The sequence below is a fragment of the Otolemur garnettii genome, unplaced genomic scaffold (assembly GCF_000181295.1).
Source record: "Otolemur garnettii isolate 467f Iridium unplaced genomic scaffold, OtoGar3 scaffold00029, whole genome shotgun sequence".
NCBI lineage: Eukaryota > Metazoa > Chordata > Mammalia > Primates > Galagidae > Otolemur > Otolemur garnettii.
This window is the reverse complement of record NW_003852424.1, coordinates 10,250,872-10,269,396: the sequence shown is the minus strand read 5'-3', so window position 1 is coordinate 10,269,396 and position 18,525 is coordinate 10,250,872. Positions and strand designations below refer to the sequence as shown.

Sequence of the window (18,525 nt, the reverse complement as noted above, 5' to 3'; positions counted from 1 at the left end):
GAGAAAGAGGCAAAAAAAAGTGAGACTTGCCCTTTGCCAGGGATTTAGACTCCCACTGCACAGATCGGCTCTTCTTCCCCTCACCAACAAGGGATGTGTTATTACAGATCTACTATCCCCTCATATGCTAATGCCCCCTGGTGCCTGTGAACGGGGTGTGGACGCATAGAAGCACCGGGTCATGACATCCCACCAGCTGTCCCTCACCAAACGCAAAGGAAATACAGAATAAAATAACACACACATGCCAGTCTGTATTCTCTCACTCAAGTTAGAGCTGTTTATGCAACTGACATGGCTAAAGGTTACAACAAAAAAAAAAAAACTTGCTATAACTTAGATATCACCTTACTTGAGTCCCCAATGTTTAGATTGGAATAAAAGTCCACAGAAAGCATCCTGTGCCATTGTGGCAAAATCATACTTACAGGAAATCTGTTCCATGGTAGGAAGACAGGGGTGAAAACCACTAGAATTATGTGACAGCAAGATCTTCCTAGAGATTAAATAATCATACTTTTCAAATACGACTAGCCGGGGTTGTAAAGAGCAAGAGTTTTATTTCAGCTTCATCCTCAAGGCAAATTAATTTCACAACCATTAAGTTCAGTGGAGAGACTAGCGTGTGAGATTGTGAATAGAACTTTTTTTTTAATTGGCTGAGATAACTTTACAGGTATTTGATAGCTACCAGTCAAATGGCAACAGCTTATAATTAAGAACAAAATAAGAGAACTTGGTGTTTGTTCACCCTGTTTCTGAAAATGCTGCTTTTTCATATATATCTGTAATCAGCTTTTTAGACAATCATGGTTGATCTGTAAAACAACTAATTCTATTTTCATTCACATTCCTTGCAGATAGTGTCAAAATCCGACACTCATCTTGAAGGTCATAGTCACCCGCTCATCTCACCTTCAGTTAGAGCACATGGAGGTTCAGAGGTGATGATCCCAGGGACCAGGAAGGCATAAGCACTGCTGCCCGTGACCAAAGGAAGTGGACTTTTAGGGTAGCATCGCCTCAGGATCTGAAGCGCTTTGGAGATGATGGGCTCCATGCTCTTGTCCTCCAGGCAGCTCTGAGTAAAGGGAAGATTGTACCAGACACTGACAACCAGGTGCAGTATTTCAAGTGATGAATTATACTCAACCCATGTGAACAGACAGTAAGCAGCCTTAATGTACCATGTCGAATCTGAACATTCTAATGTGGAATATTATCTAATGTAGGACCTGCATTTTTATTTCATTTGCATAGTTCCTATGTTATTGAAAGAAATTTAGTCCAAATACAGACTTAAAATTCTTGTAAGGGATGCTGCCCATTGTCCAGGACAGCTGAGGGGAGAGGAAGTAAGCATCCTCTTTGGCATCTGGGTGCCACTGTGAATGACTGCCTAAGTTAGGGAATGAGTCTCTGAATTGATGGGAGTCCTGCTTTCCTCTTTCAGCTGTCTTCTGAAGAGAAAAACATAAAAGAAAAAGATAAAATATGAAATCAGAAGAAAAGACTAAGTGAATCCCAAGTTCTTAAATTAAATAACATGACTCTTCTCAAAGCCCAGAGTGTTGATCTCTCTTGGTACCTTCCCCAAGCAAAGAAAAACTGGGTTTGCAAATGTAACATTTTGATGCTGATGGAACATGACAATACCTTGTTTTTCAGACACTGTGAAAAATGTAAGAACAAGTTCACTAAATTGAGAAAGAGAGAGAGTTCGGTATAGTTCAGTATCTCTTTGGCAAAAACACAACCATTTTCTTCAGTTCTTAGTAAATGTTTTGTCGACTGACTTGGTACAAAAAGTTGACTAGTGCAAGCCTCCAGTTTGAAATTCCTTCAGAGCAGTGAGCTCTGAGGCCACCAAGGCATAGAGGTTAACATGGAAGATGCTCAGTACCCACCACAGGGTGGTGGTTTCAAGATCTGTAATGCTGCCCCAGTGTAGAATCTCCAGGCCCACACTATGGGTAGCTCCACATAAAACAACATGGAGTGAAAAAAAAACTAATAAAAATTTAGCCATGAATTCAAGCTACCCAAATGACTTCACAGTGTAAGTAAGCCTACTTTCAAAACAGAAAATGCTGTAATACTCTCCTGTTCTGTGCATTCAAATGATACCAAGAAGGTGTCCCTCAATGAAGAGCCTCCTTATTAAAAACATTTGTTCTGGGCAGTGCCTGTGGCTCAAAGGAGTAGGGTGCCAGCCCCATATGCCAGAGGTGGCAGGTTCAAACCAAGCCCCAGCCAAAAACTGCAAAAAAAAAAAATTTTGTTCTGTTAAATTTGGATTCAGTCAAAAGACCACACTCAAGGATCCAGAAGGCCGCATGTGGCCACAAGGCCACAGGTTCCCCACCCCTGGTGAAGCTATTGCATTCCCTGGCCTGGTCAAATGGCTTCAGGCATTTAGTGAAACACATTAGTACTGATGGGAGGAGCAGAGAAAACAGAGCATGGAAGTAGAGAAACAGTGAGGTAGATAGCTGATTAAAGGTAATGTTTTGAGCACCAATCTGGGGGTGCTCAGAAGAGATAAGTCCAGGCTAGGGAATTTGGTCCGAAACACCACCATTTTGGAGGCCAAGTATGTCTGTGATTGTCTTTGATGATAAAAGAGATGATCACACTTTTCACTTTGGTGGGATGATACAGGTGAAAACTGTGTGAGTAGAAGGATGGAGCTCAGTCTTTGTGTCCAGAAAGGTTGAGCCACACACCATGAGCTGAATTTGGAGGGAGGAGGGGCTGTTAAAACCAGGATGCAGGGTAATGCTACGTACGGTGTCTGCTACACGCTGGAGGGAAATTTTATTAATTGAAAGATGATCTCTGGTTCTAAGGTAATGAAAAGTCTTAGATCCATTTGTCAACATTTCCCTCATGCTAATAGATCCCAGCAAGGCTGGGACTAAAGTGAGGTAAATGAGGTGCCCAGGAGGCAAGATTAAGGAGACCCCTGCTCTCAGTCTCCTACAAGTACAGGATTGGCATTTGTGCTGTGGATCATAAAATGGCATGACTCCAAGAAATAGGATCCTTCCGGACAAATGTCTCAGAATTGGGGACAACGGTGAGTTCCCTTTTCCCAGCATTCCCAGCAGTACACCTGCTACTTGGTAGGGATGATGACGTAGAAGGTAACTTAAACATTTGATGCTTTGTCCCAGGTAACATCTTTGAATTGGCTTTGGAATAATACATACCGCACTGCCATTATACACAGGCAAGGTAGAGTAATAGGAACTGCTCAGGGCCTGGGGCCGACTACCTGAATTCAAATCCTGGCTGACGATTCCTCCCTGCATAACCCTGGCGAGCTGGGGCCCAGCTTCCTCATCTTCTAAGTGAAGATACTGACAGAACCCCTCTGGTAAGAGTGTGTGTGAACTAAATGCGTTAAAGTAAGCAAAGTAGGTAATAGTAAGCACTCAGTGGCAGCTAGTGGGATGTCAGAGACATCATTAAGTTCATAGATCTCGTAGGAATCTGCAAGCAGATCCCAGGAGTCACTGCTACTCAGGAAGGAGCCCCAGGAACCACCCTCATGATAACAAAGGGAAACATTTTCATGGAAAAGGATCCCAACTGAGAGTCTGAAGTTCCAGCTCTGCTTCTAATGAGCCTTATTCCTCTTCCCTTCCTGCTCCTTCCTCCTCCTCCTCCTCATCCTCTTCCTCTCCCTCCTCCTCTTCTGCAGCACAATTTGCAAAGTAATGACTGAAATAACACTCCAAGGTTCCTGGGGCATCCATCCAGGGACTCCCACACCTTCTCTAGCAGGAGGGAGGGCAGGGGTGACAGGCAGCAGAAACCACAGCACAGCTGCTGGGGCATCTGTGCCACAGGGTCCAGCCCAGGCCTGGGAGGCTACTCAACACTGGCTATGATTCTGCCAGGGAAGGGTAATGGGCCATTTGATTTCTAAGCCAGGGCAGCGTATCTTTCACCCAAATGGATCATTTTCCAAAAACATGAGAATGTCAATTGTCAGACTTTGCATGAAAACTTAACACCATCTATAGGAGAGCACACCATTTCACAGACAGAAAGCAAAAAGTGGGGTGGGGGTTGGAGTGAGGAATCCAACCCCATGAAGTCGTCCTCCATGCACGCTGCACCCTCTTGGGAATAGCCTTCATGTCTCATAGCCTATTTACTCAGAATCGTCCCACAGACCCCCCTCCTCTCCTGAGCTTCTTTTTCATATAATCCCAATAGAGGTTAGAAGGGAGCAGGAGAAACGTTGCTACAAAGTGCAGTTTCTGACTCGATTCACATTCTGCTCCCATTCCCAGCAGTAATTGGAGGCTCAGAGCTTTGAGGTAAGCTGCTTTATTGGGCAGTAGAGGTCTCCACTGACCGCCGGGGAAGCTTCCTCTCAGATCGTGCACACAGGCTTGCACCTGCTCACACCCCTGGACTTCACTTGGTATCTTCTCCACCAGCTTCCTGTTGCAGTCATGTACCCCTGTGATCTTCATCTTCATCATTGATTGTTCTTTCAATTGGTTTTTAGCACAGAACAGAGAAATGGCCAGTAATGCAGGGGGCAGAGGAACTGGGAGAAGCACCCGGGTGGAAATGGAGGTCTGTTAGGCATCAGCAATGCAAGAGAGAATTTCCCAAGGACTGTGAGAGACTTGGGGGGCTGCAAGTTGACAAAGCATGGGGAAGTCTGGAAAAATTCAAAGCACTGCTTCATCCCAAGAAACAGAATGTAAAATACAGCTATTTCATGACTGAGAAGCTTTGAAAGCTATAATGATAGAAACCCAGAGGTGATAGCAGACAGAAAATTAGATACTGGTTTTCAGCACAGTATTTTGGTATTGTTTAGGAGAAAAAATGCCATTTCCTAATGAGAAAAGTCTGTATCTGTGGATACTATGGTTAGAAAACAACACTTTCATTGGCGGCTTCATTACCTCGGATGTATTTAGGTAGAGAAAACTTGCAGGGTATCCAGAAGCAGCAATGAGACTGATGAAGGGAGTGCGGGACTAACGAACAGAAGGATAACAGAATACAGTGCGCATGAATCACAGCTGCCTCGGCCCCAGCAGAACGTGGGTGAGCAGGTGATGGATATTGGGAATACTCGTATCACCAGTAGAGAGGGCACATGTATCCTCAAACTGGGGTTTAAATTAGCCTCAAGCAAGTGAAATGAAGGAGTGTGTTATTTGGATTGTAATCCAGGAAACCCTAGACCACATATCCCACCTGGGTGCAGGTAAGTAGCAATCCTTGGAGGTGTTATCCACTTTGCCCAAGATATTCTTGCCCTTAAACTTTGCAAGGCCAGTGTCTCCAATAATTCGGGTCTCAGCTCAGGTATCTTTCTTGACTAGAAAGGATTCAACCTCTCTAAGAAAATCCCTTCTCCCTCCACCTATGGGAGCCACTATAGACCTAGGCCCCGACTTCACTGATTTCACAGAGCAGGATGGAATTGTTTTCCCCACTAGATTTTTTGCTTACTCAGTGTCTGACTCTCCTGCTAGTATATTTGCCCACAAGATCAATATATCTTGTCTTTCATATTCACGACTAGGTCCCCAGGGCTAATTATTCCAATAACTGCTTACACTCAAAAAGAAGTGATGGCAAGCACTCTTCTAAGCACGTGATATTTCTACATTAACTTATTTTGTCCACCCAACATCTTGAATACTGTAGTTCTCACTTTTGGGGGGAGGGAGAGAAATTTGAGGCCCAGAGAAGTTGGGTGAGTTCTCCAAAGTTTCACAGCTGTCTATGCTCAAGCTGAGATTTGAACCCAAGTACTCTCACAGGCGTCAACACTTCTTTTGTTTTTTTTAATTTAAAGACAGGGTCTCACTCTGTCATCCAGTCTGGAATGCAGGGGCATCATCATAGTTCACTATAACCTCAAACTCCTGGGCTCAAGTGATCCTCCTGCCTCAGCCTCCCAAACTGTGAGCCACCACACCAAACCAAATCAACACTCTTACCTACTACATCATGCCGTTTCCTTGATAGTATGGACTCAATAAATATATATTGCACAAATGAATGAATCAATGCATACATGAGTGAATGAGAAATTGAATCCAGAACATCTGCCCATCATGAACAGCAAGAAATGTATTGAGGTTTTCCCAAGCTGTTTGGGATGATTCTGGAATCATCTGTAATGGTATCCAATAGAGGGACTCATTGCTGACTACCTGTGCTGTGCTGAAGAGGACCTCCATGCCGTGGGCTGCCAGGAAGGCCTCCCTGCCAGACCGAAGGGTGACGATGTGCTTGAGGCAGAGCAGGAAGCCCCGGCGGATCAGCATGTACGTGTTGGCTGTGTCATGGCTGTGCCAGTCCTGATGCAGCCTGAGCAAGCTGGCGACATAGCCTCTGTTCACCGCCCTGCGGCTGTTAGACTCTGAAAACAAAGGGAAAAGGCAACGTCAATCACGGGCTCCCTAGGGCCACACCTGCTCCAGAACGTCCCAAAGTATCTCTTGCAAGATACTTCTTAATTGTAAAAAGAATGGTAACAACTTCTCAGTGTAGAATACTGGTGTTGGTCACCTTAACCAAGTCAACATTACCAGTAAGGGGACCGTCAACATGCGGCTCCCTGACATGATGAACTGAGAAAGACACAGCATCACTTCTATGGTATTCCCACCCAAAATGCATAACCTAAACTTGATCATGAGAAACATCAGCAAATCCAACATGAAGAACATGCTGTGAACTATCAGACCTATAGTTTTCAAAAATGTCAAGGTCATGAAAGGGAAAAAACAAACAAAAAAAACCCTGAAGAACCGAAGCTCAAGGAGACTGAAGAGACAGGATGGGGCAGTACAATATGTAATTTTAATTATAATTTAGATCTCAGGCCAAAGGCCAATGTTTTTCTTTTGCTATAGAAGTCATTAGTGGTACAATCAGTCAAATTTGCATAAGGTCTGTAGATGAGCTGATGGTTCTGTATTAACGTTCATTTTTGGATTTTCATAAACTGTAGTTGCATAAGAAATAATTCTTGTTTTTAGAAAATTAACAATTGGAGTATGGGAAAGTGCATAACTTATGCTCAGAAAAAAATAATAATAATGTGGGGGAAGAACGGGACAGAGCGAGATTTCCATCGGATTTCCATCCTTCCTTCCTGAATCTCAGTGGACTAGGATACTGGCACTTAGATTGTGCAAACAATAAGCTTAGGTCGGGAAGGAGAAGACTCAGAGTGAGACACGGTACCTGATAAGCTGTCGTGGGTAAGGGGTGCATTGGGCGTTCGTCCTAAAGACAATGGAAGCTGCTTTATGGTTAATCGAGGTGTCTTTGTTTAAGAGTTGATGTCTCAACATCCATTTTTAGGTCTGACTTAACCTGCTTGAAGGATGTCCCATCACCTTTGACGGACTGAAAACTTACCCTCCCTTTGTGGTTGTTTGACCTGTGACTGGCTTGTTCCTCATCGCCCTGACCCAAAAGGTGACACATCGCACACCTGCCAGGCATGACAGAGCCTAATGGCCAACATTGGAATAAGATCCCCTATTCATGCATGTTTTCTTTAAACTACTCAATCCACAACCCTGGCAGGAAAGGCTAAAGGATAAAGGATCTTAATAAAGGCCTCATCTCACAGTCCTCTCTGCCCTCATCCCTTGGTTAAGCTCCCTGCCACTGCCAGACCCCCACGGGCTTTGGGGGGCACCCCTCTCATTCTTGAGGGTCTGCAACTGGTAAAATGCATCTGTTATTTCATGTGAGCTGAGCTGCCTCCTCTGATTCACACGCTGGAACCAGACCAGTCAGGGTTCTCCTGGACAGTGACAGTCTTGTCTGATGTCCAATCTTAGGAGAGAGACCACAGACCAAGTGGGAAAGAAATCCCAAGGCAAGGGTTTGGGAAAGGAACTTCTCAGTGCCGAAGCTCTCAACATGAGGGGGACTCTATATAGTAGTGAGCAAAGGGGAAATGAAAATGTCCAGGCAGCTCTGGACACCCACCAGCAAGGACTAGGGGCGGGCTTTCTGGCACCTGACAGGAGTGGTCACAGTCCTCGCAGGGTTCCCTTCCCCTCAGCAAGGCTGCTCTGTGTTGTCCAATAGTCCTGGTTGAGGCTTTCCAGGAGAATCTATCCTACATTTCTAATTTTTTCAAGTTCTGGCTTTAATTCTCTATGAAGAAACATGGGGTCTAAGATACCCCTCTCAACAGTTAATATTTGCTACTCCTCCGATTAAACTCCTTGGGCTGCAGAGCTGTGGACAACTGTGTACAGGTCAGACCTACCTGGTAATGCCCCCTAGTCACCTGAGCTCCTGCAGACTAGGGCTTTGCAGGGCTCTAACCAGCTCATTCTGGTCCACAGATGCCCCGCTCTTGCAGCTCTGCTCTCTCTCTACCGCGTTTTTCCATTATCCCAGGCATTCGCACCCGTTTAGGGGACAATACGAGCTTCTGGGGGAGTGAGTGTGAGGGAGAACCCCTGAGCTGTAATCAGATAATCAGAATTTCAACTCAAAGTCAGATTTTTCCCTAAGCCCATGTAAGTGCCTTTGAGTGCAAAAAAAAGTAACATAGAAATTCAATGCCTTATTCCAGAGGGGGTTTCTCATAATATTAATGAAACTCTTTTTTCTCCCCTTGCTTATTTATCAAATTCGAAATTGTCAGGCTTGACTAAGCTCCACGGAGATTTTTGGCCCATTTGTGCAATTGGTTTTATTTATTTTATTTTATTTTTTTTTACAACATTTCATTCAGTATGACCCTGAACTGAGAGCAATGAGCTTTATTCACCCAGCAATGTGTTTGTGGAGGGTTTAAATTGCCTTCATTACCTCCTTTAATGAATTATTCTTTTGTATCAAAAATATTTCTCTCCTTGGCAGATCTTGGCTGCAAAGCACTAGAGTTCTTTACTGCCTAAACAAGGCTCCAGCCCATCCAATATCTGATGTTTAAAAGAAAATTGAGGATTAAGTAGGTGATATTAAAGGACAGTATCACCTGCTAAAGCAAGGACGCCAAGCACAGCACACAGACGCCTGTGGGCAGCCCAAGCTCATGGGCCTTCGTTGTTGATCTGTTCTAAGAGCATTAGATTGATAATGTGCTATCTCCTACTGACCTTCATCCATTACTCTTTTGGTGGGGGGAGGATAATGAAAAAAAAAATCTTTAATTGTCTGAGAGAAAAATCCCTTATCAAATCTCAATGATCTTATTCAAGATTTCCTTTAATCCCCAGCAAGCTGTCATGTTTACTAACATTTAGAATAGCTCGACCTCCTTCCCTTCGACCCTACACGTGTCAATCTTTCTCTGAGAATGCCTTGGAAAGTCACGCAAAAGTCAATACCTTTCTCAAAACCTGACGAGAGGAGATTCACCAAGCAAAGGTGGAGAAGAGCCAAGGATGGAATGAGGGTCGCTGGGATCAGGACTGAGAGGAGTTCCCAGGGACCTGAGAGGGAAACACTGCTGCTCAGACCCAGGGGAGACAGCAGGAGAAAGTGTGGGTTCCCAGATACTGCCCTGATGAGCTCGAGGGAAGGCGGGTCCTGCATCCCCCACCCTCTTCAGAACAGACCAGCTCTGCTTTACTCTGCTTACATAAATAGCTTCCTCCTGGGATTTTCTTGGAGAAAAACAATTTCTGCTGCTTAATTGTTTTTATAATTTTCTGACTAAATTAGTATCTTTTTTTTTCTTTTTTGAGACAGAGTCTCACTATGTTACCCTCAGTAGAGTGCCATGACATCACAGCTCATAGCAACCTCAAGCTCTTGGGCTTAAGCGATCATCTTGCCTCAGCCTCCCAAGTAGCTGAGACCACAGGTGCCCACCACAACACCCGGTTATTTTTTGTGTAGTTGCAGTTGTCTTTGTTGTTTAGCTGATCTGGTCCAGATTCAAACCCTCCAGACTTGTTGTATGTGACTGGCGCCATAACCACTGTGCTATGGGTGCCAAACCTACATTAGTATCTTTGGAACTGGTTGGAAGATGGGGATGGAAAAGACAGAGAGCAGGCCTCAGGGTCTTTGATTTTAACACCTCACCCCCAATATCTCCTGCTTCCACGCACCTCTTGGCTTCACCCCTCTTGTGGTTGGTTTTCCTTTGGCAAATCCATGAAAAACAGGGAATTTATTTGTGCCTGTTAGTCTCATAGTTTACTATTTATCTGTGTCTCATAGTCTACTATCTCCACCTCTCTCTCCCAGATTATATCCTAATATTTGTCACTCATTCTCAGTCTGAAAAGTGATCTAGTGGTATCTCTCTTCTTACCCCAAGCATTTCTTAATTAAGTTTCACACGTTTTCCTTTAGTGCATAGCTCATCCATGAAGATTTTTACACAGGTTTAAAAAGAAAAGAAAAACTGGAAAGGAATATGTTGAAATGCCAATTGTACTCAAGGCGGGTAGGGCAGTGTTGATGATTCTTTCTGTGTGTTGCATTCTACAATAAACTTTGGTGATAGGGAGGAAAAAAAAACACATCTACAAGAGTAGATGGCCCCATGCCTGGCACACAGTAAGTATAATAGCTGTTGCGTATTATAACCACCAACACTATGATCAGTATCACCTATTTAGTGTTCCAGCGCCCCCTCTCTTCTTGTGGCCAATGAAGCACCAAATGCTTAGGATATGAACATCTTCCTTTGGACAGTTTCATACAAGCTTCAGGGCCCAAGCTGCAGTATTTGGCTCTACTAATTTCCTAGCTGTATATGAGCTACAACCTCGGTTAAGTTACTTAATTCTACGGTTTGAATGTGACCCCCTCTAAGTCGGTTGTTTCCAGTGTGATTCTATTGAGAGGTGGGGCCTTTAAGAGTTGATGAGTGGGGCCTTGGAACACAGGTTTCAGGCAGGGTCCAGCTAGCTTGTCCTTCTGTCTTCTGTCATGAGAGTGATGCAGCAAGAAGGCCCTAGTGGGATGCCGGTGCCCTCATCTCAGACTTCCCAGCCTCCCAAACTATGAAAAAATAAATTTCTGTTGTTTGTAAATTACCCAGCCTTGGGTGTTCTGTTCTAGCAGCAAAAAATAGAATAAGACACATGGCCATTCTGAACAGAATTTCTACCATCTATAAATATTAACGTAATATCAGAAAGAGAAAGATAGTTGAAGCATCTGCCTTACAAGTCCATTCAGAGAACTGAATACGTGGTACAGCACCTGGAGTGAGGTATGTGCTCAATAAAGGATAATTCGCTTCACTGCAAAAATGAAATCCAAACTCCACACGCCTTTTGCCAGGGACAACAGCCCAAGGAAAAGTTTCAAAATAAGTAAAATTTATAGTAAGTGTTCTTTAATCCTCATGGAACGCAGCTGACTTCTCACCCCTAAATGACCACCAGCCTTACATTTCTGCCTGTCCTGAGATGTCCCCATATACATGCTAAGATATATCTATACACACACGCTGAGACACCCCCATACACATGATGAGAAGTATCTATACACATACTGAGACACCCCCATACACATGCTAAGATACGTCTATGCACATACACTGAGATACCCCATACATGATGAGTCACCCCCATACACACGCTCAGATACATCTATACACACACTGAGCCACCCCCACACCTGACGAGACATCCTATACATGCTGAGATGCCCCCATATACACATACAAAGGATCACAGCCTATTTTATCCCGAGTTCCTTTACAAGCCATGTCTATAATGTAAAACTTATAATTCTCCTCTCGGGCAAAATTAACATGTATATGGAACATATCCTCCTGAGTAAAGTGTCTCAAGAATGGAGGAAAAAGTGTCCAATATACTCAGTACTCCTATGAAACCTACTCACACATTCTTGTAAAAAAAATAGAACACAACTATAGCCCAAGATGATGGAGAGAAGTGGAGTGGGAGGGGAGGAGAGGGGAAGTTCGACAGAAGGAGGGTAAAAGGCGGGATCACACCTATGGAACATATGACAAGGGTACAAGTCAAATCTGTGAAATGTAGAACATAGATGTTTTGGCACAATAATCAAGTAAATGAGGTGAAAGCTATGTTGATTGGCTTAATGTAACCACGTTAGATTGTATTAAAAAAAATCAGCACATTGTACCCCATATATGCATGAATGTATTCAGGATCTATGTGTATTTGACTTAATAAAAAAAATTAACATGTATTGGGTCTCATTACCATAAAGCCTTTTTGGGAGACTGGCTAATCCTCTAAGATTACTTTGACTAATAATGCTTACGTGTTTAATAGACCTGCCATACTTCTGGTAAGACATATATGAGTAAGAGTCCAAACAGGGGTCTGAAGCCCCCTTCATTCCTTAGAACAGAAATCGTCTCCAGCTACATTGCACACCGTGACTTCCACTACCTCCAGATATGCTTGCCCAGACAGATCAAATAGCTCTAACGTTTGTTTCAGAGACTTCCTGAAAATCCATTCATCTGAACTATTGACAATTCAGCTAGTCCTTTTCAGGATAGAAGTCCCCTCTTCAGAATAGAAGACAATTCAATTAAACCTATTAAATTCCCACTTACTCTCCAAAGTTTACTTCCAAACTCCTTCTTCATCACAATCAGGACTCCACATTGAAAGACCCACTTCAAATCACAGCACTCCAGAATCCCCGATTCTGAGATGCTAAGACAACCCAGGATGATGGTACTACAGTACACTTGACTTTGCATCAGATTATCCTTGGGGTCTTTTTAGGAAGTCAATTTAGAAGCTATTTCTGGACAAAGTAACCTTTACCAAGCCCTCTAAACCATATAACATGAAATCATACTACATGAAGAGAGGCTTTCTTTGCCATCATAATACCAGTTACAAGTATTTAATTACTGAATATTTCCTATGTACTCGGCACTAAGATAATCATTTTACATAGACCATTTTATTCTTATGGAAATGCTTTGAGATAAGCATCGCTTTCCTCCTTTTAAAAACAAAGACACAGGCTGAGAGAAGTTAAACAACTTAATTTAAGTCTGCAGAGCTTATAAATGGCACATTTAGGATTCAGATGGTGTCCCTCCATCTGACTGCAAAGCTAACACCCTAACATCAGGTCCTTTTCAGCCTTGCTTTGTCACCCAGGCTAAAACGCAGTGGAATGATCGGAGATCATAGCTCACTGTGACTCAAACTTCTGGATTCAAGTGATCCTCTCACCTCACCCTCCCAAGTGGCTGGAACTACAGGTGCACACAACCACACCCAGCTAATTTTTTAAATTGTTTGTAGAGATAAGGTCTCACTATGTTGCCTAGGCTGGTCTAAAACTCCTGGCCTCAAGCAATCCTCCTACCTCAGCCTCCAAAGGTGCTGGGATTACAGGCTTGAGCCACCATGTCCGGACAATGTTCTTTTTAAAAATTTTATTTTAAATTGACAAACAATAATTGTATATATTTATGGGCTATGATGTGATGTCTCAATACCTGTTAACACTGTAGAATTAGCAATCAAGCTAATTATTAATAGCATATCCATCTTACATGGCCAGTCAGCAGAGCTTATGGGGGAGTTTTGCTGCCAGATAAGGATGTTGAACTCTTACCACTAAGACCAGTTCCTTGAGGAGGCTTCTGAAAGGCAAAGTGGAGATAAAGTCCGCAGGACACTTGAAGCCTAAGGCCCTTGAAAGGAGTGGTTTTTAGCCAGCCCTCCCCCTCCATATTCTCTGCTCCCTCCCAGGGCCCTAAATTGTAGTGAGAGCTGGTTTTTAATAGCAAAATCCAAAGATCGAATAAATGGCCTACAGTTCTTCAGGTCACTGAGGGAAATACGAGCCCCTCCAACATCCAGCCATCAGGCAGAGACAGAGCTAATAAGGAGAGAGGAGGAGTCAGCTCACCCCTCCTTCTGCCCTGGCCCTGGCAGCTGTGGGACTGGCTGGCAGTGAGATGTGAACTAAAATGTAACTAAGCTTAAGCCATCGATAATAGAAATTATACTCAATTACCATTAGCGCAAATAAGAATAATGATATTGCATTAGCTTACAGGTACTTTTTCTCTTTGTAAAATAGACACATTCCAATAAACTTGGCTATAGAGGAAATTTTGGTTTCAAGAAAATCTTGTTTTCCCATTGACTGGCTTTATGAAATTAAAGACGCTTTTCCTAAGCTTTAGAAACAGTGGCTGAGACAAGTAAGAAACACACATTCATTCTTTTTAAATCTAGATTCCTCTGCTTGTTTTTTTTAACATCAACTCCTTCCAATAATTTTCCATAGATGTAGTCCCAAACCATAGACATTTCTCCACTCTCAAGAAAGCCTCCACACCGTCCTCTTCCTCCTCCTATCTGCTCTTCCTACCAGCCTCAGGGCACGGGCCATCTAATGAAGGGCACTCTGCTTCTTAAGACAAAGGGCCGCTCAACTCAAAATTCCTTTAATTCAGTATTCTACATTGCATGTGATGAATCAATCTCATATTAGACTTGATCAATTTGAAGATACATATTCACATTTTAGCATTTTCAAAATTAAGGCGCTTCTTACAAATTATAGTGTTTCCATTCTAATTGACTATTTTTTTCATTTAGCGGCACATAAAAAATGGTGCCCCTCACAGTTGATGATATCTTGGATTTGAGGAAATTTGAGGATTGATTTTTCAACATCGCTCCTTTGAAAGTTATCTAAACATGATCCCCAGCAAGAAGTAGCGGCTTGGAATGTTTGCTTCTGATATGCAAATAAAGAGAAAAGCCTTTGTCTTGAAAGCCAGATTCTGCTGTGGCAAGGCAGATCCTAAATTCTAAACTAAAACCGTGCCCACACACCGAAACCCAAGGTGCCACCATTAATCCATTTAGCAACTACAATGTGCCAGGATGCACCTGACGCTGTTGTTGATACTGGGAATACATCAGTAAATGAAATAGACCCAGTTTCCACTCTCACGGGATTTGTATTCCCCGGGGTGCTGTGGGGAGGCAGATATAATGCAAAGTAGGTACACGTCTAAAGAAAAATAAGTAGGGCCATCTCAGAAAGTGATGGGGGCCACATTGAAAACAAAACCACGAGGCTAGAGTGCCTACGTGAGGCAGCCACTTTAGATTGGGTGAGCGGAGAAGACACTTTGAGGAAGGGGCATCAGGGCTGAGAGCCGGGATCGTAAGGAGAGAGATCTGGGGATAGGAAGTTCTTAGAATCTTAAGGGGACAGCAAGTAGATAAAGCAAAAACATGGTGAGGGCAAAGAACCAAAAGCCCAAGAGCGAATGCCAGGTGGAGAAAGTGAGTGGAAAACGCAGGAAGCGATGGAGAAATGAGCAGGGAGCAGAGCGTGCAGCCCCCCCCACCCCCACGACTGTGAGATCCATCCCAAAAGACTGTACAAACTGGGGGATCTGTCAGGCCAAGACTTTCTCACTGTCTTTCTGCTCTTTTTTGGCATTCTTCAAAAAAGGCTTTAGAATGATAGTTCCTGACTGATTGTATCTGAGTTTCCAGTCCATCCAGAGTTTTACTCTGAGTCTAGACTCTTGGTGGAGGAGGGAGCACTTGCGAAGTCTCCCCAAGCCAAGCTACTCTCACCCCTTCCGGGTCCCTGTAGAAAAGCTTTGGGCTGGTTTGACTTTGCTGCTTTCACTGTCAATTTGTCAGAATATGACACTCAAACCAGAAAGCCGGGATTTATACCAAGAAGGGGGAAACGGAGCCCTTGCCCACCTTCCTTCCTCCCTAATTGGTATGGGAGGCACCTATCTGTCTGGGGCGCTGCGTATACCTGGTCAGGGCTCTGACAAGCACTGTGAAAAGTGGGAAAACAAATCTGCACAGTGTTGCAATCATCACATATGAATAATTGATTGATACTGCATTATCCCTTCAGACCCTGACTGTCTGAGAGACCAAGAGCAAAAGCTTCTGCGCCCCTGAGCCTGCTGCCTTTAAGCCAAACGTCAGCGCTGTGAAATCACAGAACCTGAAGCCACATGCACTCTCCTTTAAACTCAACTCATCATTCTTGATATTTCCATCTTCTCTGCTATTGCCTGGGCTGCACCAGCCATCGATAGCTGCTTGCGTGGCCCCTGTGCCCCATTCCCTTCTCCACCATGCCGCACATCTTACTGAAGCACAACTTGGAAGCTTTGTACCCTACTCACAAAGAAAAGTCCGCAGTGGCTCCAAGGACATCCAGAAGGTCGGAGGTGCCAAGCAGGGTCTGGGGTTCTCTATGTCTCATTGTCTCTGGGCAGTGGTTGCCACACTGTGTGCCCCTTGTCCCGAGGGAAGGGACAAAGAAGAGGCTGAGTAGGGTCCCAGCAGCCACTGTCACCAGATCAGCCTCACTAGCATCTGTTTGCACGCGATGGCTCTGCAAGGACTTCATCCAAAGATACAAAACAAACTATTTTATTTCTTTAAAAAGGCTTGAAACCCTGTACTCGTGAAGTGAAGGGATGCGTTTTAGTCTACTTATTACACAGGGTTTGGCAAGCCCGCTGACCGCTTTGAGCCTTAATGTTCACTCTATAGGAAACCATTTTCTCCACCTCATGCCACTGACATTCTGGGCTAGATGTCATGATTGTGGGGCCTCCTGTGCATTGCAGGATGTTACCAGCCCGGCTTCTATTTGGCAGATGCCAGGAACAGACGCATTCCCACAGATGTGACAACCAAAAATATCTCCAGTCCTTGCTAATTGTCCTCTCTGGGACAGAATCACTCATGTTGAGAACCCCTGCCATGAAACAGTTAAACATTGACCTGTCTTACAGGACTGCAATGAACAATACCTGAAATCATTGATGAAAACATGCTTTGTAAACCGCTATTATTAGAAATCTGTAGGAACCACCTGATGTACATCTTGACATAAATAAATAATTGTACAGTCAATCCTGAATGTGATGATGAAGCTACTATGTACCAGCAGAGTCACGAGATGTTTATCTCTTTGTCTATCTCTTTAAATCTTTGTGATACTTGATCTTGGGCAACCCCTAGCCAGGCATCAATTATGCCAAGATGATACAAGTTCTAACATCTACAGCTCAGCAGCCCTGGATATTAACCCCTGATCCCCTACAGTGAAAACAAAGTAAGTGCATATGTGTCAACGGAACTGGCTGAATCTGCTTGTGTTCATTTGTTTATTTATTCCTGTGCTCCTTTGAACAACTTGTGCTGAATGCTCACTATATAAAACACATAAGTGTTATGGCTTAAGAAATCAGAATGAATGGGACAGAGTCCTTGGGTCTGAGGCTCCACAGTCTAAAGTAGTGGTCAGCAAATGGCCCACAGCCTGTTTTCATAAAGTTATATTGGAACACAGCCACGCCCATTTCTTTATGTGCCATCTATAGCAGTTTTCCTCCTGTCAGGGTCAAGTACTTGTAACAGAGACTGTGTGTACCACAAACACTAAAATATTTACTAGCTGGCCCTTTGACAGAAAAAGCCTCCAGAAGGAGGACCTGAAAACAACCCTCATTCACCCTTCAGATGTGTCTTGGGAGTCAAGTTTACATTTCAACTGGCTTTAGACCCTTGTATTATCATTTCAAGAAACTTCCAGGATTTTCCAAGTGAAGAGCATAATAAGAGTTGATCTTCATGGTGACCGACTAAGGTCCAGCACTATATCCCCATTCCTTGTACAGCACCTTGTTTAAATCACACTAACTATCTTAGGAAGTATCATTTTCCCCACTTTACAGGTGAGAAAAATGTAACATAGAATCCCTCAGGAACGTGCCCAAGGTGGTCACAGTTTGAGTCCACACAGGAGAGTCTGCATTGTCACATGGCACAAACACTGTTCTCCGCCATGGCTTACCTTTTATAGAGTAAGAGGTCTGAACTTACAGGAAAGACACACCACCTTCACACACGACCCTGAGCCTCCTTGAAAACTCTTATACTGTTGTCAAAGGAACACAGTGGTTGAAACCTACAGGCAAATAATGAGGTCAAAGGGAAAGGCCTTGAGATAAGTAGGTCTCAACAGAGTCACCTGGGGAAAGGTTGACACCCTGCATGTGTGTAAGAACCAGGATTGGTTGCAAGTGCATTACAGTGAGTGGTATTTGATGGAGCTAACAGGTATGTGTCTGGCAGGGATAACTCAACACCACCCTCCGCAGCTCTGCTGGAGCCCGAGTGGCAGCCTTGGAACTTCCTGCCCATATGGGGAATGTGGTTCACCATCCTGCCCTTCCTCCTTACCGGTATAATCCCAGCCGGAAGCTGACCTTCTTCCCTGAGTTGGGTTCAATTCAATTGTTTAACTAGGTGCATTAGTCCCCAGAGACTCCAATTTCACTTGAGTAGGGGCTCACGGGTGAGTACTCCACTGTGGACCTTTCTCTCTCCTTGACATAGAAAAACCTGTCACACTTCTCAAACCTCCTAAAGTGTCAGCCCATTTTAAAATTGTAATTTCAAAACCCAGACAGAGCTCTGGAAGGGTTCCATGTTTATTTCAGAGGTTTTCAAACCTGATCTCTTTGAGCCCCTCAGGAACTTCTTTTTTTTTTTT

At 43.8% G+C, this 18,525-nt stretch overlaps 1 protein-coding gene across 1 annotated transcript in view; it reads right to left on the bottom strand.

The window, feature by feature from the left end:
• The window catches only part of AGBL1 (ATP/GTP binding protein like 1), a 581,937-nt gene that overhangs the window by 513,832 nt on the left and 49,580 nt on the right, over positions 1–18,525 (bottom strand). Inside the window, exons 6-7 of the mRNA XM_023512636.1 lie at positions 6,201–6,409; positions 916–1,081 (exon numbers count right to left, since the gene is read on the bottom strand). Coding sequence (XP_023368404.1) covers positions 916–1,081; positions 6,201–6,409 — 375 coding nt within the window. The remainder of the gene's footprint in view (positions 1–915; positions 1,082–6,200; positions 6,410–18,525) is intronic.